Source organism: Egretta garzetta, unplaced genomic scaffold, assembly GCF_000687185.1.
Source record: "Egretta garzetta isolate BGI_Z169 unplaced genomic scaffold, ASM68718v1 scaffold361, whole genome shotgun sequence".
NCBI lineage: Eukaryota > Metazoa > Chordata > Aves > Pelecaniformes > Ardeidae > Egretta > Egretta garzetta.
In genome coordinates this window covers 1,467,647-1,489,291 of record NW_009258688.1, presented here as the reverse complement: position 1 = coordinate 1,489,291, position 21,645 = coordinate 1,467,647, and the positions used below count along the sequence as shown (strand labels likewise).

The following is a 21,645-nucleotide window of genomic DNA, read 5'->3' as shown; positions in this document are numbered from 1 at the left end:
GGGCGCGGGGCGGGCGCGTCCTGTACCCGGCTGGCGTTGCCCCTTAGGAGCACGTTCATTCGGTCCCGGTAGCTGCGTGGGACACCCAGTCCGGACAGCGGGTTTTGGTCTCGGTTTTGAGGAAGATGTGTTTTGAATCATATTAGACCTGTTCAGCTCACTTCAGCCTCTCAGTCCGTTATGTTTTGGGACCAATCTGATACGTCTAAAGCAGTCCACATTTCCTTGAGACAGATCACACAAACCGCTTTTCTCGCCGTTTCTTATTTACAGTAATTTCTGACTTGTTGGTTTTGAATGCTGATGCTTCCTATCCTTTGATACTGTATAACGAGGTGCTAATTTGCAATGCCACGTCACATACAGCGGCTGTGTTCACGCAGCGTCTGATTCTGGTACATCAAACTTCAATGAAATAAAATGTCTTCTGTTAATCCTTTATTTACGTTCCAGTATTATATATATTTTTGGGGGTGTGTGTATGTTTGTACACATATATATAAAAAATGCATCTACATATATACATACACCCATTTCTATAGTTGCCTGTAGAGAGATTGAGCTGAGCGGCTTAAAGTTGATAAGCGGTTTCTACTATAGAATTGTTTAAATACCAGACCTTGGTTTAAGGGCGTTTTTGGGATTGGTTTTCTTCCCAGAAATTAAAAATACTATCTAAGGGTTTCATGGTATTCCTGGTAAAACTTCTGAAGGTGTTTTCCACAAAGCACTGCAGGTGTTCTGTTGAGGTGTCTCCCTGTAGCGTGTGGTACACACATAACTTCATTGAAAATGTCCATCCAGTTACTGCCTTTCCGACAGTATTGTATCAGGACTATAAATGTAGAAAGTCTGATCACACAAGGTGTTTTCAAACTGAACAATAACTGATTCACTAACTTTTGTCCCTTGATTTTAGAAGCCTCTCTATTGCAGAGACAGTAAATGTTACATCAGCATATTAAACTACAAAAGGGAACATAATGAAAATACAAAATAAACTGATACAGTTCATGTTAAATTACATTTTTGCATCTTTGTAACTAATAGCTCCTTTGTACAACTGGTGAGGAGTGTCAGTTTTACTTCTTCTTTACAAGGAGTAACAACTGCTTCTGGTTATTCTGTGTCCCAGGTGTTACATGTTAAAAGAGACTAGGAGTATATTTCATCCAGTGGCTCTGCTTAGCCTACACTTTGGACTAACTGTCCCTGGCAGCCTCAGAAGAGAGAAACTGAAATCTGACTCCCCTCTGTTCCCTACTAGCACTCAGCATGACTGCAGCTGGCAATGAATCCAGGAATTGCTAATAGTCGTGGTTTCAGATGTTCTTAGCTTGACAGACTTTATCTGCTTATGTGCCTCGGGCTAAAATCTCTCTTCTCCTTTTAAGTTTCCACTAAAACAGCTTTAAAGAATGAGGCGATCCCCCTAAAACATCGAACCAAGGTTAATGATCCATTGTGGCTGCTTCTGACTATGCATATAGCAGGACACAGTGATTACCCTGCGTATTTAGGTTTCAGATGTGACTGGGCTTGGAAAGTACTATTGCATGAAGTGAAAGTTCATTGTTACCACTGAGGGACCCGCTGATTTGCTTGCACCTTGGAAAAAGTACCTCTGCAACATGGTCATTCCATTAAAGAAATTAAGATTGTTTTACATAACAGTCTCTCCAGTGTTAGAATATTTTTTGCAGTGGGATTCTCGTGTCATGTCCAGAAACAGCAAAGCAGCGCGACTAAATGCTTGGAAAGAATCCCACCTTTTGACAGACAAATGAGCTGTACTTGCACTGAAATCCTAAACCTCCTGTCAGTAGTCCATGAGCACAAGACTATGCTCAAGCTTTCATTTCAGCTGAACTTTTGGGAGCAGTGGAGGATTAAACTTGGTCATGTGCTTGATTTAAGAGTGGACCTACCTTCAGTGGAATGGTCCAGGCATAGCGAGCTGGTTTCATTACCTCCATCACCTTTGTCTCTGAAGCAGTATCACATGGCTTTGTGGTTAGTTGTAAAAGGACACAATTTTGTCAGCCTTAAGGGTAGGTAGGTTTTACAGGTAGCTGGAAACATACAGGCTACATCTGTACCAGAAAATAAAGCCAATTAAGACTTGTTCTTTAGGCGTCAGCGCAAGTGGCATGACATAGCATGGCATAGCTTGCATGCATACAGCTAAATTCGTTCCTCTTCAGAACAGGGTGGCCTTTTCCATAATGCCTACAGATTTATACAGATTGCAAACCGTTACTGAGCTATGCCAGCCCCCAACTTGTACGAGGACATTGCCTGGGAGAGTACCAGTCTGGGGCCCAACCATTCCCAAAAGCATGCCAGCAGTCAGAAGTATGGACAGTCATGTGCCAGCACTCAGATTCTCCCTTTGTCCCATTTAAATCACTGACACAGGCAGTCACAGAGTCAGATGAGAGACGAAATTTGGCTTGAGCCTGCAGCCAAAGCAGGCATGTGAAAGTACAGAAACAACGATGGGCTATAGACCCACGGGGAGTACGGAATAGTCTGTAAGAGATTCCTTTATAGTTTGGAGACGTAAAACCACCCTTACTATGTAAACTCTGCCTTTAGAAGCACAGCTCTGGGTGCAGTTAAACTGACTGAAAATGTTATTTGCATTTTAAATATCTGTGTGTGTGCTATGACACTGAAAAAAATTTGTACAATACACATTCAATAAATAACCCCTCCAATGTTAAAAGGAAAAAATTTGATGTAAAAATGATTAAAAACGAAGGGGTGATGCAGAGCCACTCTCCCTCCATAGCGTAAATGCATTTTTTTTTAAGTAGCGTTTTCATATTCATGTGTACGATAAGAGCAACCTGACAGGTCAATCAACCAACAGTTCAGTGTTTGGGCTGAGCATGTGCTGCAAGTTTGGGAACATGGAGTAACAGAGTTCTAAAGATAGATGTCCCTTCTCTACCCCACAACACAACTGTTCAAAAATATGTGTATTTACTTGCCATTCCTAATTGTGAAGAGAGGGAGGAAAAAAATATTGTGGGAAATACCCACATGGAAAGATATTATTGAACTTCATTTAAGAAAAAGTGTCACAACATTTCCTTTTTGGTTCTAAAAGAGGTGGTGTGCCAAGCTGGTTGGAGGGCTGGGGTGAAATCGAAATGCTCAGCGTACAGACTGCTGAGAGGAAATGAGAGAGAGAGAGAGAAGAAAATGAGTGCTGTAGCTGCGTGCCTCCAGGGTGGCACTGCCTTACAGTTTTGAGGTACTCGATCTCCTTTCTTCTTTCTGAAGGGGAGCTGCGTATGAAAAACGTAGTTTCTATGGAGCTAAAGTTGGAGGCATCTGGTGCTTTCTTTACGGTCATTGAATTGTTACAGAAATAGGTGTTCTTTTCAAAGTACAAATGGTGGAAAGCCAGATGATACAAAATGTTCCCCTTAATCACTCCACGGAGAACATTTGCACAGCAAGGGAAAAAGAGGATCAAATTCTGGAAACCAAGAAATGAATTTAGGGAAGGACTCCCCGTGAAAGACAGTCATGACATGAAACAGATTGTGTGTGAGATTTTAGTACAGTATTAGTTCTAGTTTCTACTTCACATATATTCTCTGATTTTTTTTTTAATCTGCCATTGAACATTTTGTGCTTGATAACTGTCAGAAAAGCAGATTGGGTAGGTAAATTTGCTGTTTAAAGCATTTTTGTATGAAACTGCTCTGGCCAACAGTTTTATCTCTAAACCCACTCAATGTCTTACCATGAAAGGAGAAGTTATGCTAAGCATCCAAGCCTAATAATTCTCTTAACGGAAGTGGTACAACTCTGTCAGGAAATGGATCGTTTCTTGAAAGAGTACATGTAAGTGAAGATGTGTGACTGATTCTAGGCTTACATCTTTGATTAAACTTAAGTCCTGTTTCAGTTAGTATTCATTTCTTCACTGACAATTCATTTGTTTATTTTTTATTCAGTTACAACTAGTATTCCAGCCAACACTTTCAAAAGTTTAATTGTTGAAAATCTACATGGCTATAAAAGAGAAACAGTAAAAATATTTGGTTTGTTACTTGGTTTCTGATGAGGAAAAAGAAAATGAATGAACGCTGTCCAGGGGGGGAAAGAAACAGCACTATCTATTAAAACAGAAATAGGGATTTATTTCCACTTCTGATCTGCTTAAATGCTTAAGCGAGACAGAGATGGAATTTCCAGTTAATACAAACAATTGACTTTTGGATCCTAATCCTCACTCACTCACAACAATTTGAAATTATTTTCAAATTTGTTGGAAGAAACACAGGGGACTGTTCTACATAATGGTGTCATTAAACCTCCGAGTAATACTGACTGCGGTGTAATTAAACTCAAAATCCTTTTCAGAAGGCTCACATGTGAATTCTCACTATTTTGAAAATTGACTGTAAACTTTGGAGAAGGGTACTTGAGAAAGGAGAAGCTAATCAAGATGATCTGAAAGCTAGAGATGAGGAAATTAAAATTTTTAAGTCAGTGTGGAGACCATGAGCACGTCCTGACAGTTGCAGAAGCCATGCTTTCCACCCCCAAAAGAAGGAAGCAAAAACATGAGAAAAAAAAGTGATTAAGTGGCAGAGCTTAAAGGTATGCATTGTAGTTCTTAAATTGAGCCTACCGAAAAGGAGGTAAGTGAAAAGAAGTGTCACATAAAATGAAGGGGGAAAGGCAGTTTTTGAAAAGCATAAATGAAAACTAGTAAATTCATTTCCATAACTTTTTTCTACTGACTTATTTAAAGATACTGCATCTGTTAAATTACCATAGAGTAAAAAAGAGATTTAATGAAGTGAACAATATTGCAGAGATTCCTTTTTTTCCTTTTTCCTTTACCTTGACAAAAGTTTTATGGTTATTGATTTTGAACCTACTCTTTTAAATTTAAAAAGATAAGATGCTCCCATGAATTGAAATAACAGAAGAGAAAATCCTGAAACAGATGGATATATTAAGAGAAATATATTCCAGACTCAGGTGGAATATCTCCTGGCATTTGGAAGGAACTTGGAGCTTCTCAGAAAAAAATAGAAAAACTCCCATTAGTTTCAAGTACTATGTCAGGTGACTGGAAGGCACCTCTTAAAACAGTGTAATATAGTATTATAGAACATAATACAATAAGATTTAATATAAGCGGCATTACAACTAAAAACTCCTTTAAAAGGACAAGGAAAATGTTTTGATGAAAGATTTGAAGGATTACCCTTAGTTTTAAAGAAGGAAAAAATAAAAAGGATTATAAAAACAGTAGATAAACATGATTCCATGAAAACACAGCAGATATAAAATGCTACTGTGCAAAATCAGATAACAAAACCAGTACCTATAATAATAAATTAGAAATTTTCAATATGGAAAAAAAAAATGGGATTTTTAACTGAAGTTGCGTAATTGACACCGGCACTGTAAACTGTATGCCTAACCATACCCATCAATTCTATCATTTCATTACTGTTTTTCTTAAAATTTTCATCCCATACTTACATACTGAGATAGAGGATACAAACTAGGGTATGTCTAGCTCCCCGTTCCATCTCCAGCACTGTTCAATAGCAGCTGTGTAGTGTCACGACAAACTGTGGTAAGAAACTTCTAAGGTTTAACTGTGCAGGCTATGAATAAAGACCTCGATTTGTTTGCTTTGACTTTGGCATTTGCTGGTTTCATCTAATGACCCATAGCAATTTAGTTAAAAAAGAGTGAAGAATTGTTACCTTTTAGCTCCTCCATGCTTGTGTTGGATCTGCCCCTATTTCATAGGCAAACCCAGAAGGTGAAGCATTAGTCCCCCCACCTCAAAATGTCCAGTAAATATTTGCTGTAGGTACAGGTTATGCACTGACAGGTTTTTCAGCTTTCAGTAACCCATGCACAGCCTCAATTTTTCATTTTGCTTAGGTAAAGGCCTTATAGGGGAAACCTACGTTATTTAGAAGTTAGAACCCTCAGTTTCAATACACCTCTTTTCTAGTGTAGAGTGTTCGCTGTGACAGTCTTTCAAGAGGATATCAAAACCCTGTTTGGTCAGAAGGTATTTTACACTTCTTTTGTAAATTACTCAGGCTTTGCGTTTTCTCTGAAGTGTTAGACTTCTATGCAAAGAAATGTCCCATTAAGCAATTTTCCTTTGGCTGTCATTTATTAAGTCTGTCTACAAGAGAGGTTTGGCATCATCCTCCTCCTTACAACATGTCCCATTCAAAGTTACTTTTCTGTTGTGACTGCTTGTTAACGTATTGATGGGGAACATTACAGCAGTGCAGATTATTGACATTGTAAATAAGTCCATTAACCGAGCTACTTCAACCGCCTTCCCCCCCCCCCCCCCCCGATTTAATGAAGATTTACACTAATACTACATCTTTCTCCAGCTTCAAAAGAACACATTCCTATTCAACCAGATATTTATTACACTGAATCCACCATGTCATTACAGAAACCCTGTAGTAAATTACTTGCTTCCCATTGGACTCAGTGTTGCCTTCCTACAACTCTAGCGAGATGCATCTTCAAAATGGGAAGTCAAGTGAGGTGACTCCCACAGATTCTTAGGATTACTTGTACGATGTGGAGAAGTTGGGGTATGACTTCAACTTACTCACTTGTTCTCTGAGTTCATCTGCAACATGGCCTTACAATGTCTTCCCACCAAAGCATTTGGATTTGGGTAGTAGTGAGTTGTGAACTGCTTTCCATTATTTTTCTAAGTCTTTAGATAATAAGTTGGTTAAACTGTTCCAGTGTGTGACAATATTTTTGTTTAGAAAGCTATGTGATTAAAGACAGTGGATGAGCATGAGGTACTGGTTTGGTTTATACATAAGACAAAATAACTACTTTTGGATAGCAAGTACCAAAGCAACAGAATTGTAAATCGTTTGGGGTTGGCCATGGACCTGCTGCAGCGCACCCTGGAGTACTATCCTTTGATGGATATATAGGGAGAAGATGAAGGGGATTTCTGCAAAAATCATGAGTCTCTCCCCACTTTTAACAAACACAGAGCAAGTGTTAATCCCTTATTTAATCTTGTGTTTCAAGCCAGACCAGGACCATGCTTTCTGTAGCCTTTTATGTACCCCTTCTGACTTCAGATACCCCATGATAAAGTAGTAATTTCTCCTCTAAGGCAACAGTTGCCTAATCTTCCCAGTTCCTCTCTTTCTCTGCAGAAGTAAATGCCTTCTCACCCCCACCCACACGCCCAAGAGAGCAGCCTTCCCCCCCACTCCCTGCCTCTGCTACAGTAGCAGCAACATCCATTTGTCTTCAATTAACAGAGTCAAGGATGCTATTGTCATCGTTGCAGGTGATGCGGCGCATCTGCACATCATCACTTCTTTCTCCCTTTTAATGCTCTTACCTCTCTGGGTTGAAGCTTCACAGGCATCCTCTTGCATAGTTGGAAGCATTGGGCTACAATTCAGTCTATTTTGACCCTACTACAAATACAGAAATCATATAGTCTTATTAAAACAGCCTTATCTAGAATAACAATAAAACCAAAACGTTTAAAGAAAGTCTGCCCATCTGTCTTATTAATGATCTTACTATCCCCTGTTCATTGAATGTTCATTGGTAATCTTTAGCTATTTACTTCAGAGAGGCTTATCTCTTGTCTTGCCTGGTTATTTGCTTGTCTTGCATCTATCTATTAAGTCCACATATTCATGCAGTAAATATCCCAGCAGTCAAGTTACCTACAATATTCATAAGCTGTTTCAAAGAAGCAACAAATGTATTCTGATTTATTACAAAATGATCTAATGAATTAATTATAAATGTTATTTTATCAGTGTTATTGAGGTTATTTTCAGCAGAAGTTTCAATCTATAATTAGAAACGTATGCTTATCCTTTTAGTCACAGGCCAAGTGTTCAGTGCAGGTAAGAGATTACGTCACACTGCCGTAATGCTGAAGAGCCCTTGCTATAGATTGGCATGCCTTTGTGCTGAGCAATGTACAGATCCAGCACAAAAAGGCGCCCCCCAAAATTTCTCATTAATGTGCTATGATGAAAGCCCTTAGAACACAACCGAAAACTGGGAAAATTTTGACTTTTTCACTGAATCTGATAATTACTATAAAGGTCAGAAATTGGTTGTCCATCAAAAATGTGTCTCTATTGGCAACAAAATGGGCTATCTGTAAGCACGGTGTCCTCTCTATTCCTGTTTATTTTTAAGAAAGGCATTTGAGATGTGTGACTTCTGCAGAGCACATGAACCCAAGGTCACTGAAGTTAGATGCATGTCCGTTAATATTCTTAGCTATTTTTAATATACATAGATTATATCCTAAACAATGCCTGCTTAATACACTTTGGTTTGCGTATTTTCTTTTGTATACTTAGTAACCGTGGGAAAGTCACATACAGATCATTCTATTCTTTGAACTATAAGATATTCATTTTGGACTCTTATTCCGTTAAATTTATGCAGTCTTGAAATAACTCCCTTTAATTGAGAACAGTTTGCTTTATGTGACCAACCATGGAATGAATGCATATAGATTACATATATATGCGCACACTTTTTTTTGCCTAGAGTTTGAAACCACGTACTGATCGCGATGGTTTCCTTCTTCAAAAGGAGTGGAAAATACTGTGTAATATTTTCCAAACTGAAACTGGATCTACTCAGAATGCTTATTTTTTAAACTTTCCAGTAAATGGGAAAAAAAAAAGAAGGATGTTTATTGTTTGATCAGGAGAACACACATTTGCTAATTTTTGTATATGGTTTTGTATTCTTTTATATGCCTTCTGGTAAACTATATTTTTGATGTCAAGCAAGAAAGTCTCACTTCTTTCCAGTCTTGTATTTTCATGCTCCAATGAACTTGTACTATTTCTGACAATTTTCTCGTGGACACAGTGATTGTATATCTCCTATATCTGCAGTCTGAAGTGCTTAAGAGATTCAAAATTAGCTTTGTATACCAAACTTGCTATGTCCAAGTCAGTTAATTTACAAAGACGAGTATTATGAGAACAGAGAAGAGATTTCCAGTAGGGAAATCTATCAGTAGAGAATGGAGTTTGGAAGTCATTAGGTACCATCATCTTTTCAAATGTTTTAGTTGTAGTAACTATTTTTTTTAACAGCCATCTTCTACTGCTCCATCAGTCCAACTGGAAATCATAGCAAGTTCTAGGAACTGATGCCTGTTCATCTTGCTTTAAACTGATTCAAAACCTCTCCTTTCTGTAGTGAGAAATGCCTTCAGCCTATATTTGAATGATAATGTTCTTCCATCTTTGCATGTTATTAAAAATACTCCCTGATAGGTATGATATAGCAATATATCATGGAATATACCCTGCTCTATATGATTTTTTGTTTGGTTTTATTTCCAAGTAGCTAAGCAATTATCCATTTTGTAGATTTATCTTTTTCTGTCCAGAAATGCTGATCCTAAATACATGCTCCATTTTCAAAATTGTAGGTGGTCCCAAAAATGTGTCTTCATACTAATTATATTAAAAGAGAAGCTAGCTAAATAGGCCTAGGTTTGAACCAAACTCACTGCTCCCTTTTCCCCCACAGTCAAAACCCCACATTTGACTAATCTTTCGGAGACAAAACCCATATATTTTCACAGTTCACTTTTTGCAAATGTGAATGCTTTATTTTAATTGTGCATTTAGACTCAGAGCCCATTAATGCAAGCTGCTGAGTGCTTTTAATTTGTCTTGTCTTTTTTCACTGCATATTACTGTGTAGTCTGATCCTTCTTTGGGAGGAGATATTGCCGGTAATAGCTAATTAATTGTATTTGGAACACTCTTCTAAGATGCTTTTCTCAAGAGGATGTATATTTATGGAATTAGGATTAAAGGAGTGTCTGTGTTTGTAGATTGCATTCTAATATATTAGCTTTGGAACTGGAATCCTAATAAAACAGTCCATGTAAAATTCTTGGCTTTTGCATCTAGACTGTTCCCCAAGTAAATTAATTTAGGAGGTAGCTACTGGAATCCATATGATATGTTGTAAACTGCAGTTATATGGGATAAAGTCCACTTGGCTATCAGTTTTTATATTAACCTCTACAAACAAAGAAATCACCCTTATCTCAGATGTTCCTGAACCACAGGTCATGGAATGCTGGAAGGATATACCAGCTAAGTTTTGTCAATATTTGCTCTGATTTTAAACTCTTCCTTAGGTATGCCTTATTGGCCACTGTCAAAGTCAGGACACTTGGCTTGATGTAGCTTTGATCCTATCTTCTGAAGAATACTGTTGTAATAATATTTTGAATTATTTGGACTTTATTCATGCATTAATCCATACCATGAAACTCTTAAGGCATTATGATGTAATGGAAAGTGAAAATACATTTCAGAGAAGGAGGAAAATTCAGCCAGATCAAAACCTAATGCTCAAACAAGCCAAGAGTCTTTTCCCATTTGAAAATGAAATAAAACAAAATTTAGCACGCTCTACATACTTAGGATATACAATAAGTGATGTGAAAAAAATCCAAGAACAAAAATGGTTATTCAAAACTTAATAACTTAAAGCACCTCCTAGATGAAGCTATGGAATGTTAAGGTACATTACTGCAATTGCCTATCTGGCATGTATACAGAAACCAGAAAAAAGGATCAATAGGTGCTAAGCAGACAAAAGAAAAGCTCAACCTCATTTCTGAACTGTATGGTTCATTAATACTGATTATAACTTATTTTATATCAAGGGAGTTAGCTTATTCCATACAGATGTGTTTATAAAAAGCATGTGTATTGCTTGTATCTTTTCTGTCTTTAACTTTTCTGTCACATCTTTCTTTACTCAGATCTGTGTATAGTATATGGCTTGTATGCAAACACTTACGCAGATGAAGTACAATACAGCAAACATTTAAGCACTTCATCTGTCCTTGAACTCTGTAGGACTACTCATCTACTTATCTCTGTTACTTAAATTCATAGAAGTACTATAGGTTTGAGTCCCTGAGGCAGGGTTTTATACATATTACCTCAACCATATCTGGGAACAACGCCCTAAATAAATAAATAAACAAAAGGTAGTAATAACTTAAATTTTGTTCTGTGTTGCTTGTATACAAAATATGGGCCCAAATTGTATTAAAATGGAATTTTAGAAGTAGAGCACACCAAGATACACCGGCCTCTGTAGCTTATTTGTATTTTTAAAATATAAAATGAGGCAATAGATGTGCAAGACATTTTCAGCCCTTACCTTCTTATTGTTTGGTAATGAAAATCAAAATGATGACATTAACATCTCTTTCAAGTCAGCTAACTGATGCTGCAGCATTATGAGTCATCTCTTTAACACTGAGCTGCTTTTTTAAAAAAAATATTTTAGTGGTGATAAAAGGTGTGAGGGTGATAGGCCTGCAGGTCTTACTCTATTTACTCACGGAACATAAGGAAAAGCAGTAAAAGTTCAGGATTGATTCTTTGAGCTAGAAAGGTGAACGGTGTGGTTTTTCAAATTCGTGAAGGCAGTGGTTTGAGATATTCCCTCTGTCTGCTGTATCTGCATTGAACACGGCAGTGTATTGTATAAGCCACTGAATAGCGAACAGAGCTACAACATTGAGTCACACGATGCTCTGTGATGCAGTCTACCAAATAATTATGTCAAATCTGTGGTTTCTAGAGCTTGGGCAGCTTCACTAGAGACAAAGGAGCACTCTTCTCCGTAGGGGTTGTGGTCACTGTCAGCCTTAGAGTCTATGTCTGATTGTTGATATTACTGCTTATCACTATTCCTTTTCATCATGCTGCTCTACTCAGCATTGGTCAGTCAGGCCCTGAGCTCTTGTAGGTAGCGTGCAAATGTGTCTGCAGGTGCCTGGCTGCACCAAACAGACCATCAAGGGCAGTTTCCGGATCATCACAACAACTATAGTTGCCACATAGTTGTCAGGTATGCAGTAATGAAAACATAGTAATGCAGCCATAACTTGTCTGGAACCTCATGGAGCCTTTCCAATTGGAATGGCTGCTGCAGAACAGAGCTGTCCAGGCATCCTTGATGCAGATTAACATTTAATATGTGGGCAGCATGGCCACTCCAAGATAAAATAGCAGTCCAAGTGCACACCATTTGCCATCACGTAGCACAGTTGCTAACAGCACTTTATCTACACTTACTCCTGGAAGTTGCAGCGAGGTGTTCTTGCAGAGCTTGCTGCTGACTCACCTGGTTATCCACATAGCATTGACTAAGCCAGGAGTTCTGTCAGGGAAGTGATGCTTGGTCCTTTCGAGCTGTTCATAGTTTCTTCTTGGTCTAAGAGCTGAAGGAAGCAGTGGAACATTGCAAGTCAGTATCTCTCCATCAGAGATATTTGTGGAGGCAAAGATGTTAGTACTTGGTAGTGTTTGGAGAGGTACAGTTCACTGGAGGTTCCCTAGACACAGCCTACTGAGACACCCACATTTCAAGGACACTATCTTTGTGTAAATACATAAGCTGCAGTCATTCCTTTAGTGACCATATCTGAGGAGCATTGCTTGCAGTGACTTAGCAGACATGAACCCAAAAGAAATGGCATAATCCTGGGGGTAGCTTGCATGACCTGGCAGCAGGAGCATGGCACGTTTTCGGGGGAGCATGGTAGTATTTTTATGGTGCATAGGGAGCAGAACACCACTCACCTGCTGGCGTGGATGGAATTCCTTGGGAGGGCACCCCGTCAGCCCTGTGACCATGCATGACATGACTGGGTGTCACCTAGGCAGTAACGTACTTCTTATGAAAATAAGCACCTGTGGCTGCTGCCTTGCAAATAAAGCAGTACAAGTCACTGTACTTTGTCCTATGGACTTCTGCTTTCATTCTGCATGAGTAAGACTGGGAAGAAAATTTTTCCTCACCTTAGCAATTTTTATCCAGCCAACGCTCGTCGCCTTGGCTCCAGCACACAGTGCCCCGCTAGCTGGCCAGTGCTGCTTCAGGCGGTGGGGGAGAGGCTGACACTGGTGGCCTGCAGGCAAGGTCCTCCTGCATCCTTGGGCTGTCTCAGCGCCAGAAGAGGCCAAGATAGAGAACTGGTGGCTAGACCCAGCCCAGAGAATCATGGAGCGATTCTAAAGATCTTCTGTAGCTCAGTGTAGATTGGGAAACTATATTTAAATGCCACCCTCATGTTTTTTTCAGTTTCTTCAAGTTGAATAAGCACTTCTTGTCATCTTATATGAAAACAACCTCTGGTACATCATTTGCTGTCTCTTCCTACTGCAGCTGGTAAGTATTCCTGTCAGCAAAGTCAAAGGCATTTTTAGATCTCAATAAAGGTCCTTGTCTCCTTTTATGTTCATACTGAATCTTGCCAAAGGTGCACATAACTGAGGTGGCTGTTTTAAAGCTTGTTGGTCATGTGTTTTTGTAAGATGATGGGGCAGGATATGTAGGTATTAGGGTGTGGAAGGGTGTGTGAAATCATGAAGCCTCATCCTTCGTGGGATAAAATAGCCTAAACAACTGAGATCTTGCATAGATTGTGCCCATGCAAGGGCAGGGCCCCTGTGTCAACAATTCTCTAGTCTCTGCCCATATTTCTCCACCTGAGAAACTATTTTGTCCCAGAGCAGAAGCTGAGTGTAAAATAATACAAATGCAGTGGTGGAAGTTCAGGGAGCCTGTGCAAGACGTGTGGCACTAACACGCAGCGCTGTCTGAAATGGCTGCTTTGGAATTGGTGATTGCTTTCTGTTATCTGTTCTTAATATACCTGGAGACACTAAACGTTGTGTGTCTTTTTTGCAAGTAAACAAGATTGCATCAAAGAGACATTGATTCTATCATCAGTTTCTCATCCTGACACAATCTGCAGGATCTTGAGTGTAGGCTAGCTGCTTTAAGCAGCACAGAGAACACTAATGGAAACTTGATTTCAATTTCTATTTCCAGCCCTCATCTAAAAGTGCATAAACTTCAAAGGCGAGTACCCTGTATTTCAAATGTGAACTTAAATCTTAAATTGCTGGATGAGCTGCTGTCTGAAAATACACAAAGCACTTCTTCTTTGGAGTGATACACAAAGCACTTCTGTGCTTTGAAAGGATTCACAGCAGATGGGGAGAAAAAGGATCATTAATTGACTCTTCAAATAAAACATCACAAATATAACTGAGAGGCCGTGTTGGAGAATTTTCAGAGAAGTTTCTGCTGTTCACAGAAGTCTCTCGGCAGAATTTCAAATCAGCCTGATGATTAAGCAGCAAGTCATTTTAAACTATGTTTACGTTAGCAGACCTCTGTAACCATATTCATACTAGGGCAAGGCCTAGTACACAAAGGGTTTGTTAGATAATAATTAGTTTAGTTTACTTTCCATTATGTGTCAGTAAAGGCAGCCCGCGGGCTGGGCCATGGTTCCCGTTCCCCTGCTGTGCGGCTGTAGCTTTGGGTAAGCTATCTGCCTGACATACCTAGGAAAACCCGCCCAGTGGAGTTAAGTAGTGACCCCTGCACTTTTTTGGCCAATGAACCTGCACATGCCACCACCCATTCTTATTATCAAACTTAAAACTGAAAATAGGACAAAAGTGATATAAATGATGCAAGACTGTGTTTCGTAAGAGCCTTTGGGCTCCTTGCAAGCAAGTCTCTAGCTTATACTTTAAACAAAGTCACTGCATTAAACCATACTCTTATTAGTGTATCAATACCGCTGGAGAAACGGAGCTGTCATCTGTGACAGCAGAAACTGGTATTAACTGCCTCGCAGCCTTCAAGCTGACTTGCTTGTTACTCTTATCAGCAGTACTTTTTACAGGCTGTTTCTTCTCAAGTGATCCATTTCTAAAACCACAGACATACTATATGTTTGTAGTTTTATTTCACGAATTTACTTGACAGGTGTAAAGGCGAAGCAGTCACACTGGCAATTCTGAAGGATGTTTCAATCCTTTTGTGTTATTATATGATTTTTTGATTCATTTTTATCTGGTGTGGCTTAGCACAGCGGTACGGACACACCCACTGCCTCTCCAACGGTAATCTTTCTGACACTTAAATGACATTTTTCTATTTTCTTCAGTAATGAATAATTTACAGTGTGGGCCTGGAAAGAATCTGTGCTCATGTTTAAATATCTGCAAAATTTACAGATTCACTTTTTTATTTTGAAACCTCTAAGATAATATAAAATGTTTCACTTACTGCACTTCCTTCTTTTTCTCTAAAGAGATTATGCTCTGCAGATTGTAAAAATGCTTTATAAACTATAGCTTAATCAGCAGTTTAATGTACAGATACGTAACTTTGCAAGGCAAGCTGGTGGTTCTGCTGTCAAAAATTAAGGAAGAAAGAATTAGAAAAATTATGCTTAATCCAAGCCTATCTGTAATATTAAAAGTGGATCTATATACATCTACACACATACACATGTAGGTGTAGATATTAAAGTTCAGAGGAGGCTGCATCTTACAAGTGTAGGAAACCATTTGTGCATTTATTGTGTTTTATGATTTCTGAAGTCAGATTATTTTGTCTCAGACTGAGAATGGGAAAAGCTCACTTAAGCTTGAAAACTGAGAGAGAGTTTGAGGTACAATTGAGAGATACAGCAAGCATATGACTTAAAAAGAGCTAATGAGAGGAGAGAAGACATCCAAGCTCCGATGTTGCAGAGGATGCAGTCAGACAAACCAAGGAAGCAAGCCCTATGACGGTCAGTCCAGATTGGAGTGGTGAAGATAAGAGGTCTGAACTCAGGGAGGAAAAAAGCAGAGACACAGGCACCCCATAGACAAAAGAAAGAGGGAGGGAATGAGAAATAGCCCAGGGCATGCAGAAGAGTGGGGTGGTGCAAAGAGGCTACTCTGTCCATCATACAAGTCATATGAAAGACAAGGCAACCCCTTCGTTAAATCTTGTCTGGAACCGCATTTTACTTGCTTCATGTTGGGTTGGAGATTATTTGGCAAAGGTGGGTGGTATTGGTCACCTTTTCCAAGCATTACTGTTGAATATTTAACTCTTGCCTTGATATACAGTAACTAACTTTGTTACTAGGCAAGGCTTAAAGATAGAAACTAGTGAATCTCCAAATCATGACAGGCAAGGGTACGCCTCTTGAGAGCTGCAAGGTTTTTTAACAGGACAAAGTAAGATACCTCTCAACATGCCTTTTTCCTAACATGAGTTGTGGGATTCAGGGGAAATAGCACATAATCTTTACAATCATTTATAAAGATGAGGCTTAGAATCAGTCCCATTCCAATCACCTTAGCAAAGATCAGTCACCCATACTCAGTTAGCATGCTAAGAACAGCATGTAGAAGTGGTTGATGACTTAGAGCTTCTCATGGCAACAATTGATCACAATTTCTGAATAAAAAGATAGCCACCCTCCAAATCTGGCCTTCCTGAAAATTGTTATTTTTCAGGTAATGGGATATTTTGCAAATCATCTGGGCCAGATTAATCAGGTTGTGTGGATCTGCTTAACTCTGCTGGAGTGGTGCTACGCAGATATATACTTCATGAAGATGTCACCTAACTATTTTATGTTACTTATTAAAACCAGATCCAAGATCAGTTTAGGATTTTTATCAAAACTGTTAGATATCTGTACTTCCTGACTGCCACTTTGATGCAAAGAAAAGTTTTTTCCTGAATATATATATATCTTTTTAATATAATGTCATTTCAATACAATATTGTTTCTGACAAGTTGATTGATTATTCTGAACTACTAATATGGTATATGCCATACCGCCATCACTGTCTGATCACACAGTTCCTTACATCATTCCTATAGATCATTCTTGTACATTATTGTCTCTTTCCAGCTTTGAAGTTCAATCATCCTTGTCAAGATCTGGAAGCACAGCTCAGGGTATGGCAGTGCCCACAAATCTATAGTGGGTAAGTGCCATTTTAGTGTGTCAGATAGCAATATATTTTAATACTTATTCATTTAAGTTCAGCATGTAAAACTCAAAATACTCATGAAATATGTTGAATCTTCATGTAAACCTCTAAAAAGAAAAGTGGGTTTTGTGCTTCTAATCTGGAACCAAATGTTTAAGAAAAGGTTCTTTAGGAGTGATCTTGACACTTCAGTGCTATGAAGCTTTACAGTATTCATTGTTGGTACTGTAAGTCAGGGAGTCTGATGTAAGCAACATGACTTAGAACAAGGGTTTTCTCAGACTGGGTGCTTTAAGTATGAAGTTTGTCATTATACAGCCAGTAAATGACCTGATTTTCAAATACTGGTTACCCAGGACTGTCTGCTTTAGAGGTTCATTCCATTAAAGGCAACCCAGACTGGAAAGCCAGATCTTAGGGTCCCTTAGTGAGGGGACAACATATGGGATGCCCTCAGACACCACAACCATCTCAGAAGCTCTGTCAGCATCTTCTCTTAAGGGCTTTTTAAGACTTACCCTGCACCCTGTCTTATCCGTATCGTGATCGAACATACCCCCATGAGATAACTGATACTTATGGTTATCTGAAACTCTCTCAGAGTGAAACTCTCTGAGTTGAAAAACCTCTGCTGGGAGACAGATCCTGATAACTGATTAACAGCTGTGCCAGACCGCTCAGTTAGGGTGCTGCTTGAGGACCCCGTGGAGTCAGTCTGTGCACTTTATTAGGCATCCCGGTGGGACAAAGTGGAGAAGATGCTGCAAGATGTGAATTATCGTGGTGCTTCTCCCCTGTCATTCCAAACGGGAATGATGGCTTCAATGATTTTCCAGGAGGTCCTAGGGATGGTTGGAGAATCTAAACCTGACAATGCCCCTAGCACAGGGAAATAACACACCGCACAGAGACTATAGCCATTCCTGGAGAAGTCAGTAAAAACTAGGTTTTACTATCAGCATCTAACAGTTTTTATCATCTATCCAAATTTAGCAACTAAGAAAATAAAACAGCAGCATAATCTATTATTAATATTGTGTAGCAAATACAGTGGCCTAAAGTTATAATTCAGGATGTTAATCCAATTGGATTTTGCCTATAGTTTTATAAAATCACCACCGGAACTTCAGTGATAGCAAATGGTCATAAGTTGAGTCTTAGCTCTCATTTGAAAGAGATGAATTAGTCTGCTTTTATACAAAGTTAATGTTTAAATTATTCATTTCCTAACCAGACATCAACAATGTATGTTGCTTTGCAGCTAGGGCCTAGGTTCACAAATAGGGACTACAAGCCCAAGTGTTTCTGTACAGTACTTACAGCCAACATTTTGGCATTACCGGTATTTACAGTCCTGGAGCTTGTTAGCCATTGCTGTCATATGAACCTAAAATTTTTAGGATCCTAAATGTTTGCTGATAAAATCCCATAGGTACTTCCATTTCTGCTACTAGCCACACACTTTGTGAGGGAAGAATCAGCCCTGCACAACATCAGACCAGGGCATTTGGTATAAAATACCTAGCTGAAGACAGCTTCTGTCCCAAAGTAGGTTCCTGAACTGTCTTTCAAGTCAAAGTAGGCTAGAAGTTCTTAAGGCCATCAATCCTGTAGATTATTTAGATGGCTTCAAAGATGCTCAGAAATAAAGAAAAGCTATAGAAATAAAGAAAAACAATCTGAAAGAATCTAATGAATACAACTGGAATTTTTTATTAGGATTACTGTATTTAATTTGAAACTTCTTGAATGAACAATTCCAGACTGGTGTTAAAAATTCTTTTTGCAGTAAGAATAATGTCTCTTAAACTGACACTTATAGGCCTAGATTAGAGCTCAGCTACATTTCTAAATCCAATTTCTTGTTGTCTTTAAAGTGTGTATTTGGAATGGTTCATGACTTTGTAATGAAGAGCATTTTTTGTGCAGCATACAGAGTGATAATGTAAAAGCAGAAAAGATGAGAAGAGTTAGAAAGTAGTAAGTTAGAGTTCAGAAAAAAGATGCAGACTGATTTCTTTTGGCTGACAATGTTATATAAAGATTTCAGAATTAAGAATAGATACAAAGCTTACTCTAAATTTCAGTCCACCCAACTTAACCTCTCATAATTCTGCTAGCTTTGGGAAACATTTTGGACAGACAACCTATGATGAGAGTATAATTTCAGTCAAAACATATTATTACTCTTACTTCAAGTTAATTAAGGAACAAGTTGCTCAGAGGTATAAATTTTCATAGTAAAGTGTTTCACTTACATTCGACTCCACCGAGACAGTGAAACTTTGCACTATCATAGTTATAGTGCAAAAACTGTGGACCTTTAACAGAAAAGTTAACTTTTGCTAGAAGGTTGTAACATCTCATTGTACATTAATTTACTGGCATCTTTTTTAAAAAGCAGCACAGCTTCTATCATATTTATTACTTTCTATGAATGACATCAGGAATGGCTTCTTCTGAATTAAAGAAAAACTTGGAGGTTGGTAATTTGATTACTTGGAGAATAGTTCAGTTTCTTTATTTAAAAGTGACCAAAGTTAAAATCAATAGCAGCCAAGTTATTATTTTACCCTGAGCTATCTTTCACTTTTTCCTAATAGTGTTGTAATAAACCCGTTTTAGTTATTAGGCAGTTTAGTTTGAGGGAAAAACTTTGTGTGAACTTTGAATGGATTGCAGAAAAAAAGATATCTTAAATCTCCAAAAGATGTAAAAAGAGTCAGGTATTGATTGTAATTTGGGTACTTGCCTCTGTTCCTACTCCAGATTGTGTGACAAGTGACTTAAATATGTATATATCTGCTTTCCCAGTGGAAGAATAGCCACAGGAGTATTCGCTTCTACATAATTAATATTTGAAAAGTATAATGCGTGTGGAATGTATTAAAATGACATTTTCTGAATATAGTTCTCTCATTACCGCAAGACTGTATTGCTAATTGTCTAAAAGCATTTTGAACAGAGAAGTAGTATTACAGATTATAGCTTGGTAGGTTAATCCATTTGTGCTTTTGCAATTTTAAAGTTACAATGAATTTTGGAAAAGTGAATACTCCAGGAAATTAATATTTATCAGGGAGGAAAGAAATGTGTTTCCTACATTACAGGCCAGCAAAACTTTGCATTTTACCCTGAATGTTAAAGTGCATGTCTCTGGCTAATTTATTGAAAGATTCAGTTGGCATTAGTCATAAAATGTTAGTGAATTAACCTTTTGACTTTGATCTGCCTTTTGGGTTATAACTTAGAATTTCCAAGTGATAACAACTTGGTGGAGCACAAGGAGGAAACTTAAGCTAAGTTCTCCAGCAAATCAGAATTTAAAATGTCAAAAAAAAATGTGCTTTGTTTAAATTTATAATTATCTTTCTGTTAAGGCTGAAGAGATGATTTTGACAGGAGGCTTGAAATCTCTCCTTCCCCATGTGCTAAGAAGAGTAATTCGATGCAACAGACTCAGTATTAGTAATACTTCTGGAATGGCAGAGGGTAGGTAAACTTAACAGCTGTAAGTGCAAAAGTTACTCCATTTTAGATTCCTAGCTATGTGTTTTCTTTTTTTGTTTGTGAAGGAATGTAGGAATATCAAAAGCACAGAAGTAAAACACAAGAAAATGTTAAGTTGACTTATGTTCTTAGGTCACTTGGGTGTTTCTGAAATCACATTGTAAGCACCTGGCATGGTGTTCTTAAATCATAAACTACATCAGAGAAAATATTATCATCCTAGCTGTGTAAAGTACATGGACTTTGTTTTCAAAGTTTGCAGTGTGTTCCTCACCTCCCAGTTATGTCAGTGAGAAATTACAGATGCAGAAAATATTGGAAAAATCTTTAACCAAATCTGGCTTTTCTTGCATACAGTATTATCACATTTGTAGGATGACATACTGGGTTCTTCACAGAGACCTTGCTCTACTTAGTGAATCAGATACACTTTGTGGAAGAATGAGACGTATAGTTACAGAAGTGGTTTTCTGCTTCATTTGTTTCAGAAGTTGGAAATTACTGACTCAGCAAGATTGGGAGTTATAAGGGGGAGGGAAAAATAGTTTTACACTCAGATAACTGAATGCATTCTGGAAAACAGATTTCTGTCTTGCCTTGCAGATGGACTTTTACAGAAGCAGAGACTGTGTCATTGTTCTGATCACCTTTAAAGTGTAACTTAACTAAAAGTACTGTGGCAAATAGCTGAGCAACAAAGCTGTGTGTAGTAGCATTACTATAACATAAGAATGTTAAGGGTCATTTTATAGAATCGTAGTGAGTCTTGAAATTATGATTTTCTTCTCCATCAGTACATAAGTTGAAAAATACTAATGGAAAACATGTTATAATATTAACAATCTGCAGTTTGCCCCAACTGTGTTTTTACGTGCATGTATTGCTCCAGTAGTTTTAAATATCTTACTTTTAACATTTGAAAAAGGTATTGTTTACATACAAAACAAGTTCAGACTTCTAGCCATGAGCATACAGCTCCGTTATGCAGAGACTAAAAAGCCTAGGGTAACTGGAATTTCTCAGAACCCCTAAAATTGTCTTATGTTGTTGGGTGATATACTACTAAAATAATTATTACTTATTGCCCTTATTGTCATTCACCAAAGAAATTAAAAACTCTTTCTAAACTTATCTGAACTGGGACACCAGTGTGTTGAATTAATGCACGGGTTGACCAGCATGTCCTGCTTCACTAACATTGCTCATGAATATATTCATAATGATGGATACATT

At 38.2% G+C, this 21,645-nt stretch overlaps 1 protein-coding gene across 1 annotated transcript in view; it reads left to right on the top strand.

Annotated features, from left to right (window-relative positions):
- Positions 1-13,199: 13,199 nt before the first annotated feature.
- The window catches only part of DGLUCY (D-glutamate cyclase), a 36,230-nt gene continuing 27,784 nt past the window's right edge, over positions 13,200-21,645 (top strand). Inside the window, exons 1-2 of the mRNA XM_009648982.2 lie at positions 13,200-13,266; positions 20,283-20,394. Of these exons, the coding sequence (XP_009647277.1) occupies positions 20,292-20,394 (103 nt within the window). The 5' untranslated portion in view covers positions 13,200-13,266; positions 20,283-20,291. The remainder of the gene's footprint in view (positions 13,267-20,282; positions 20,395-21,645) is intronic.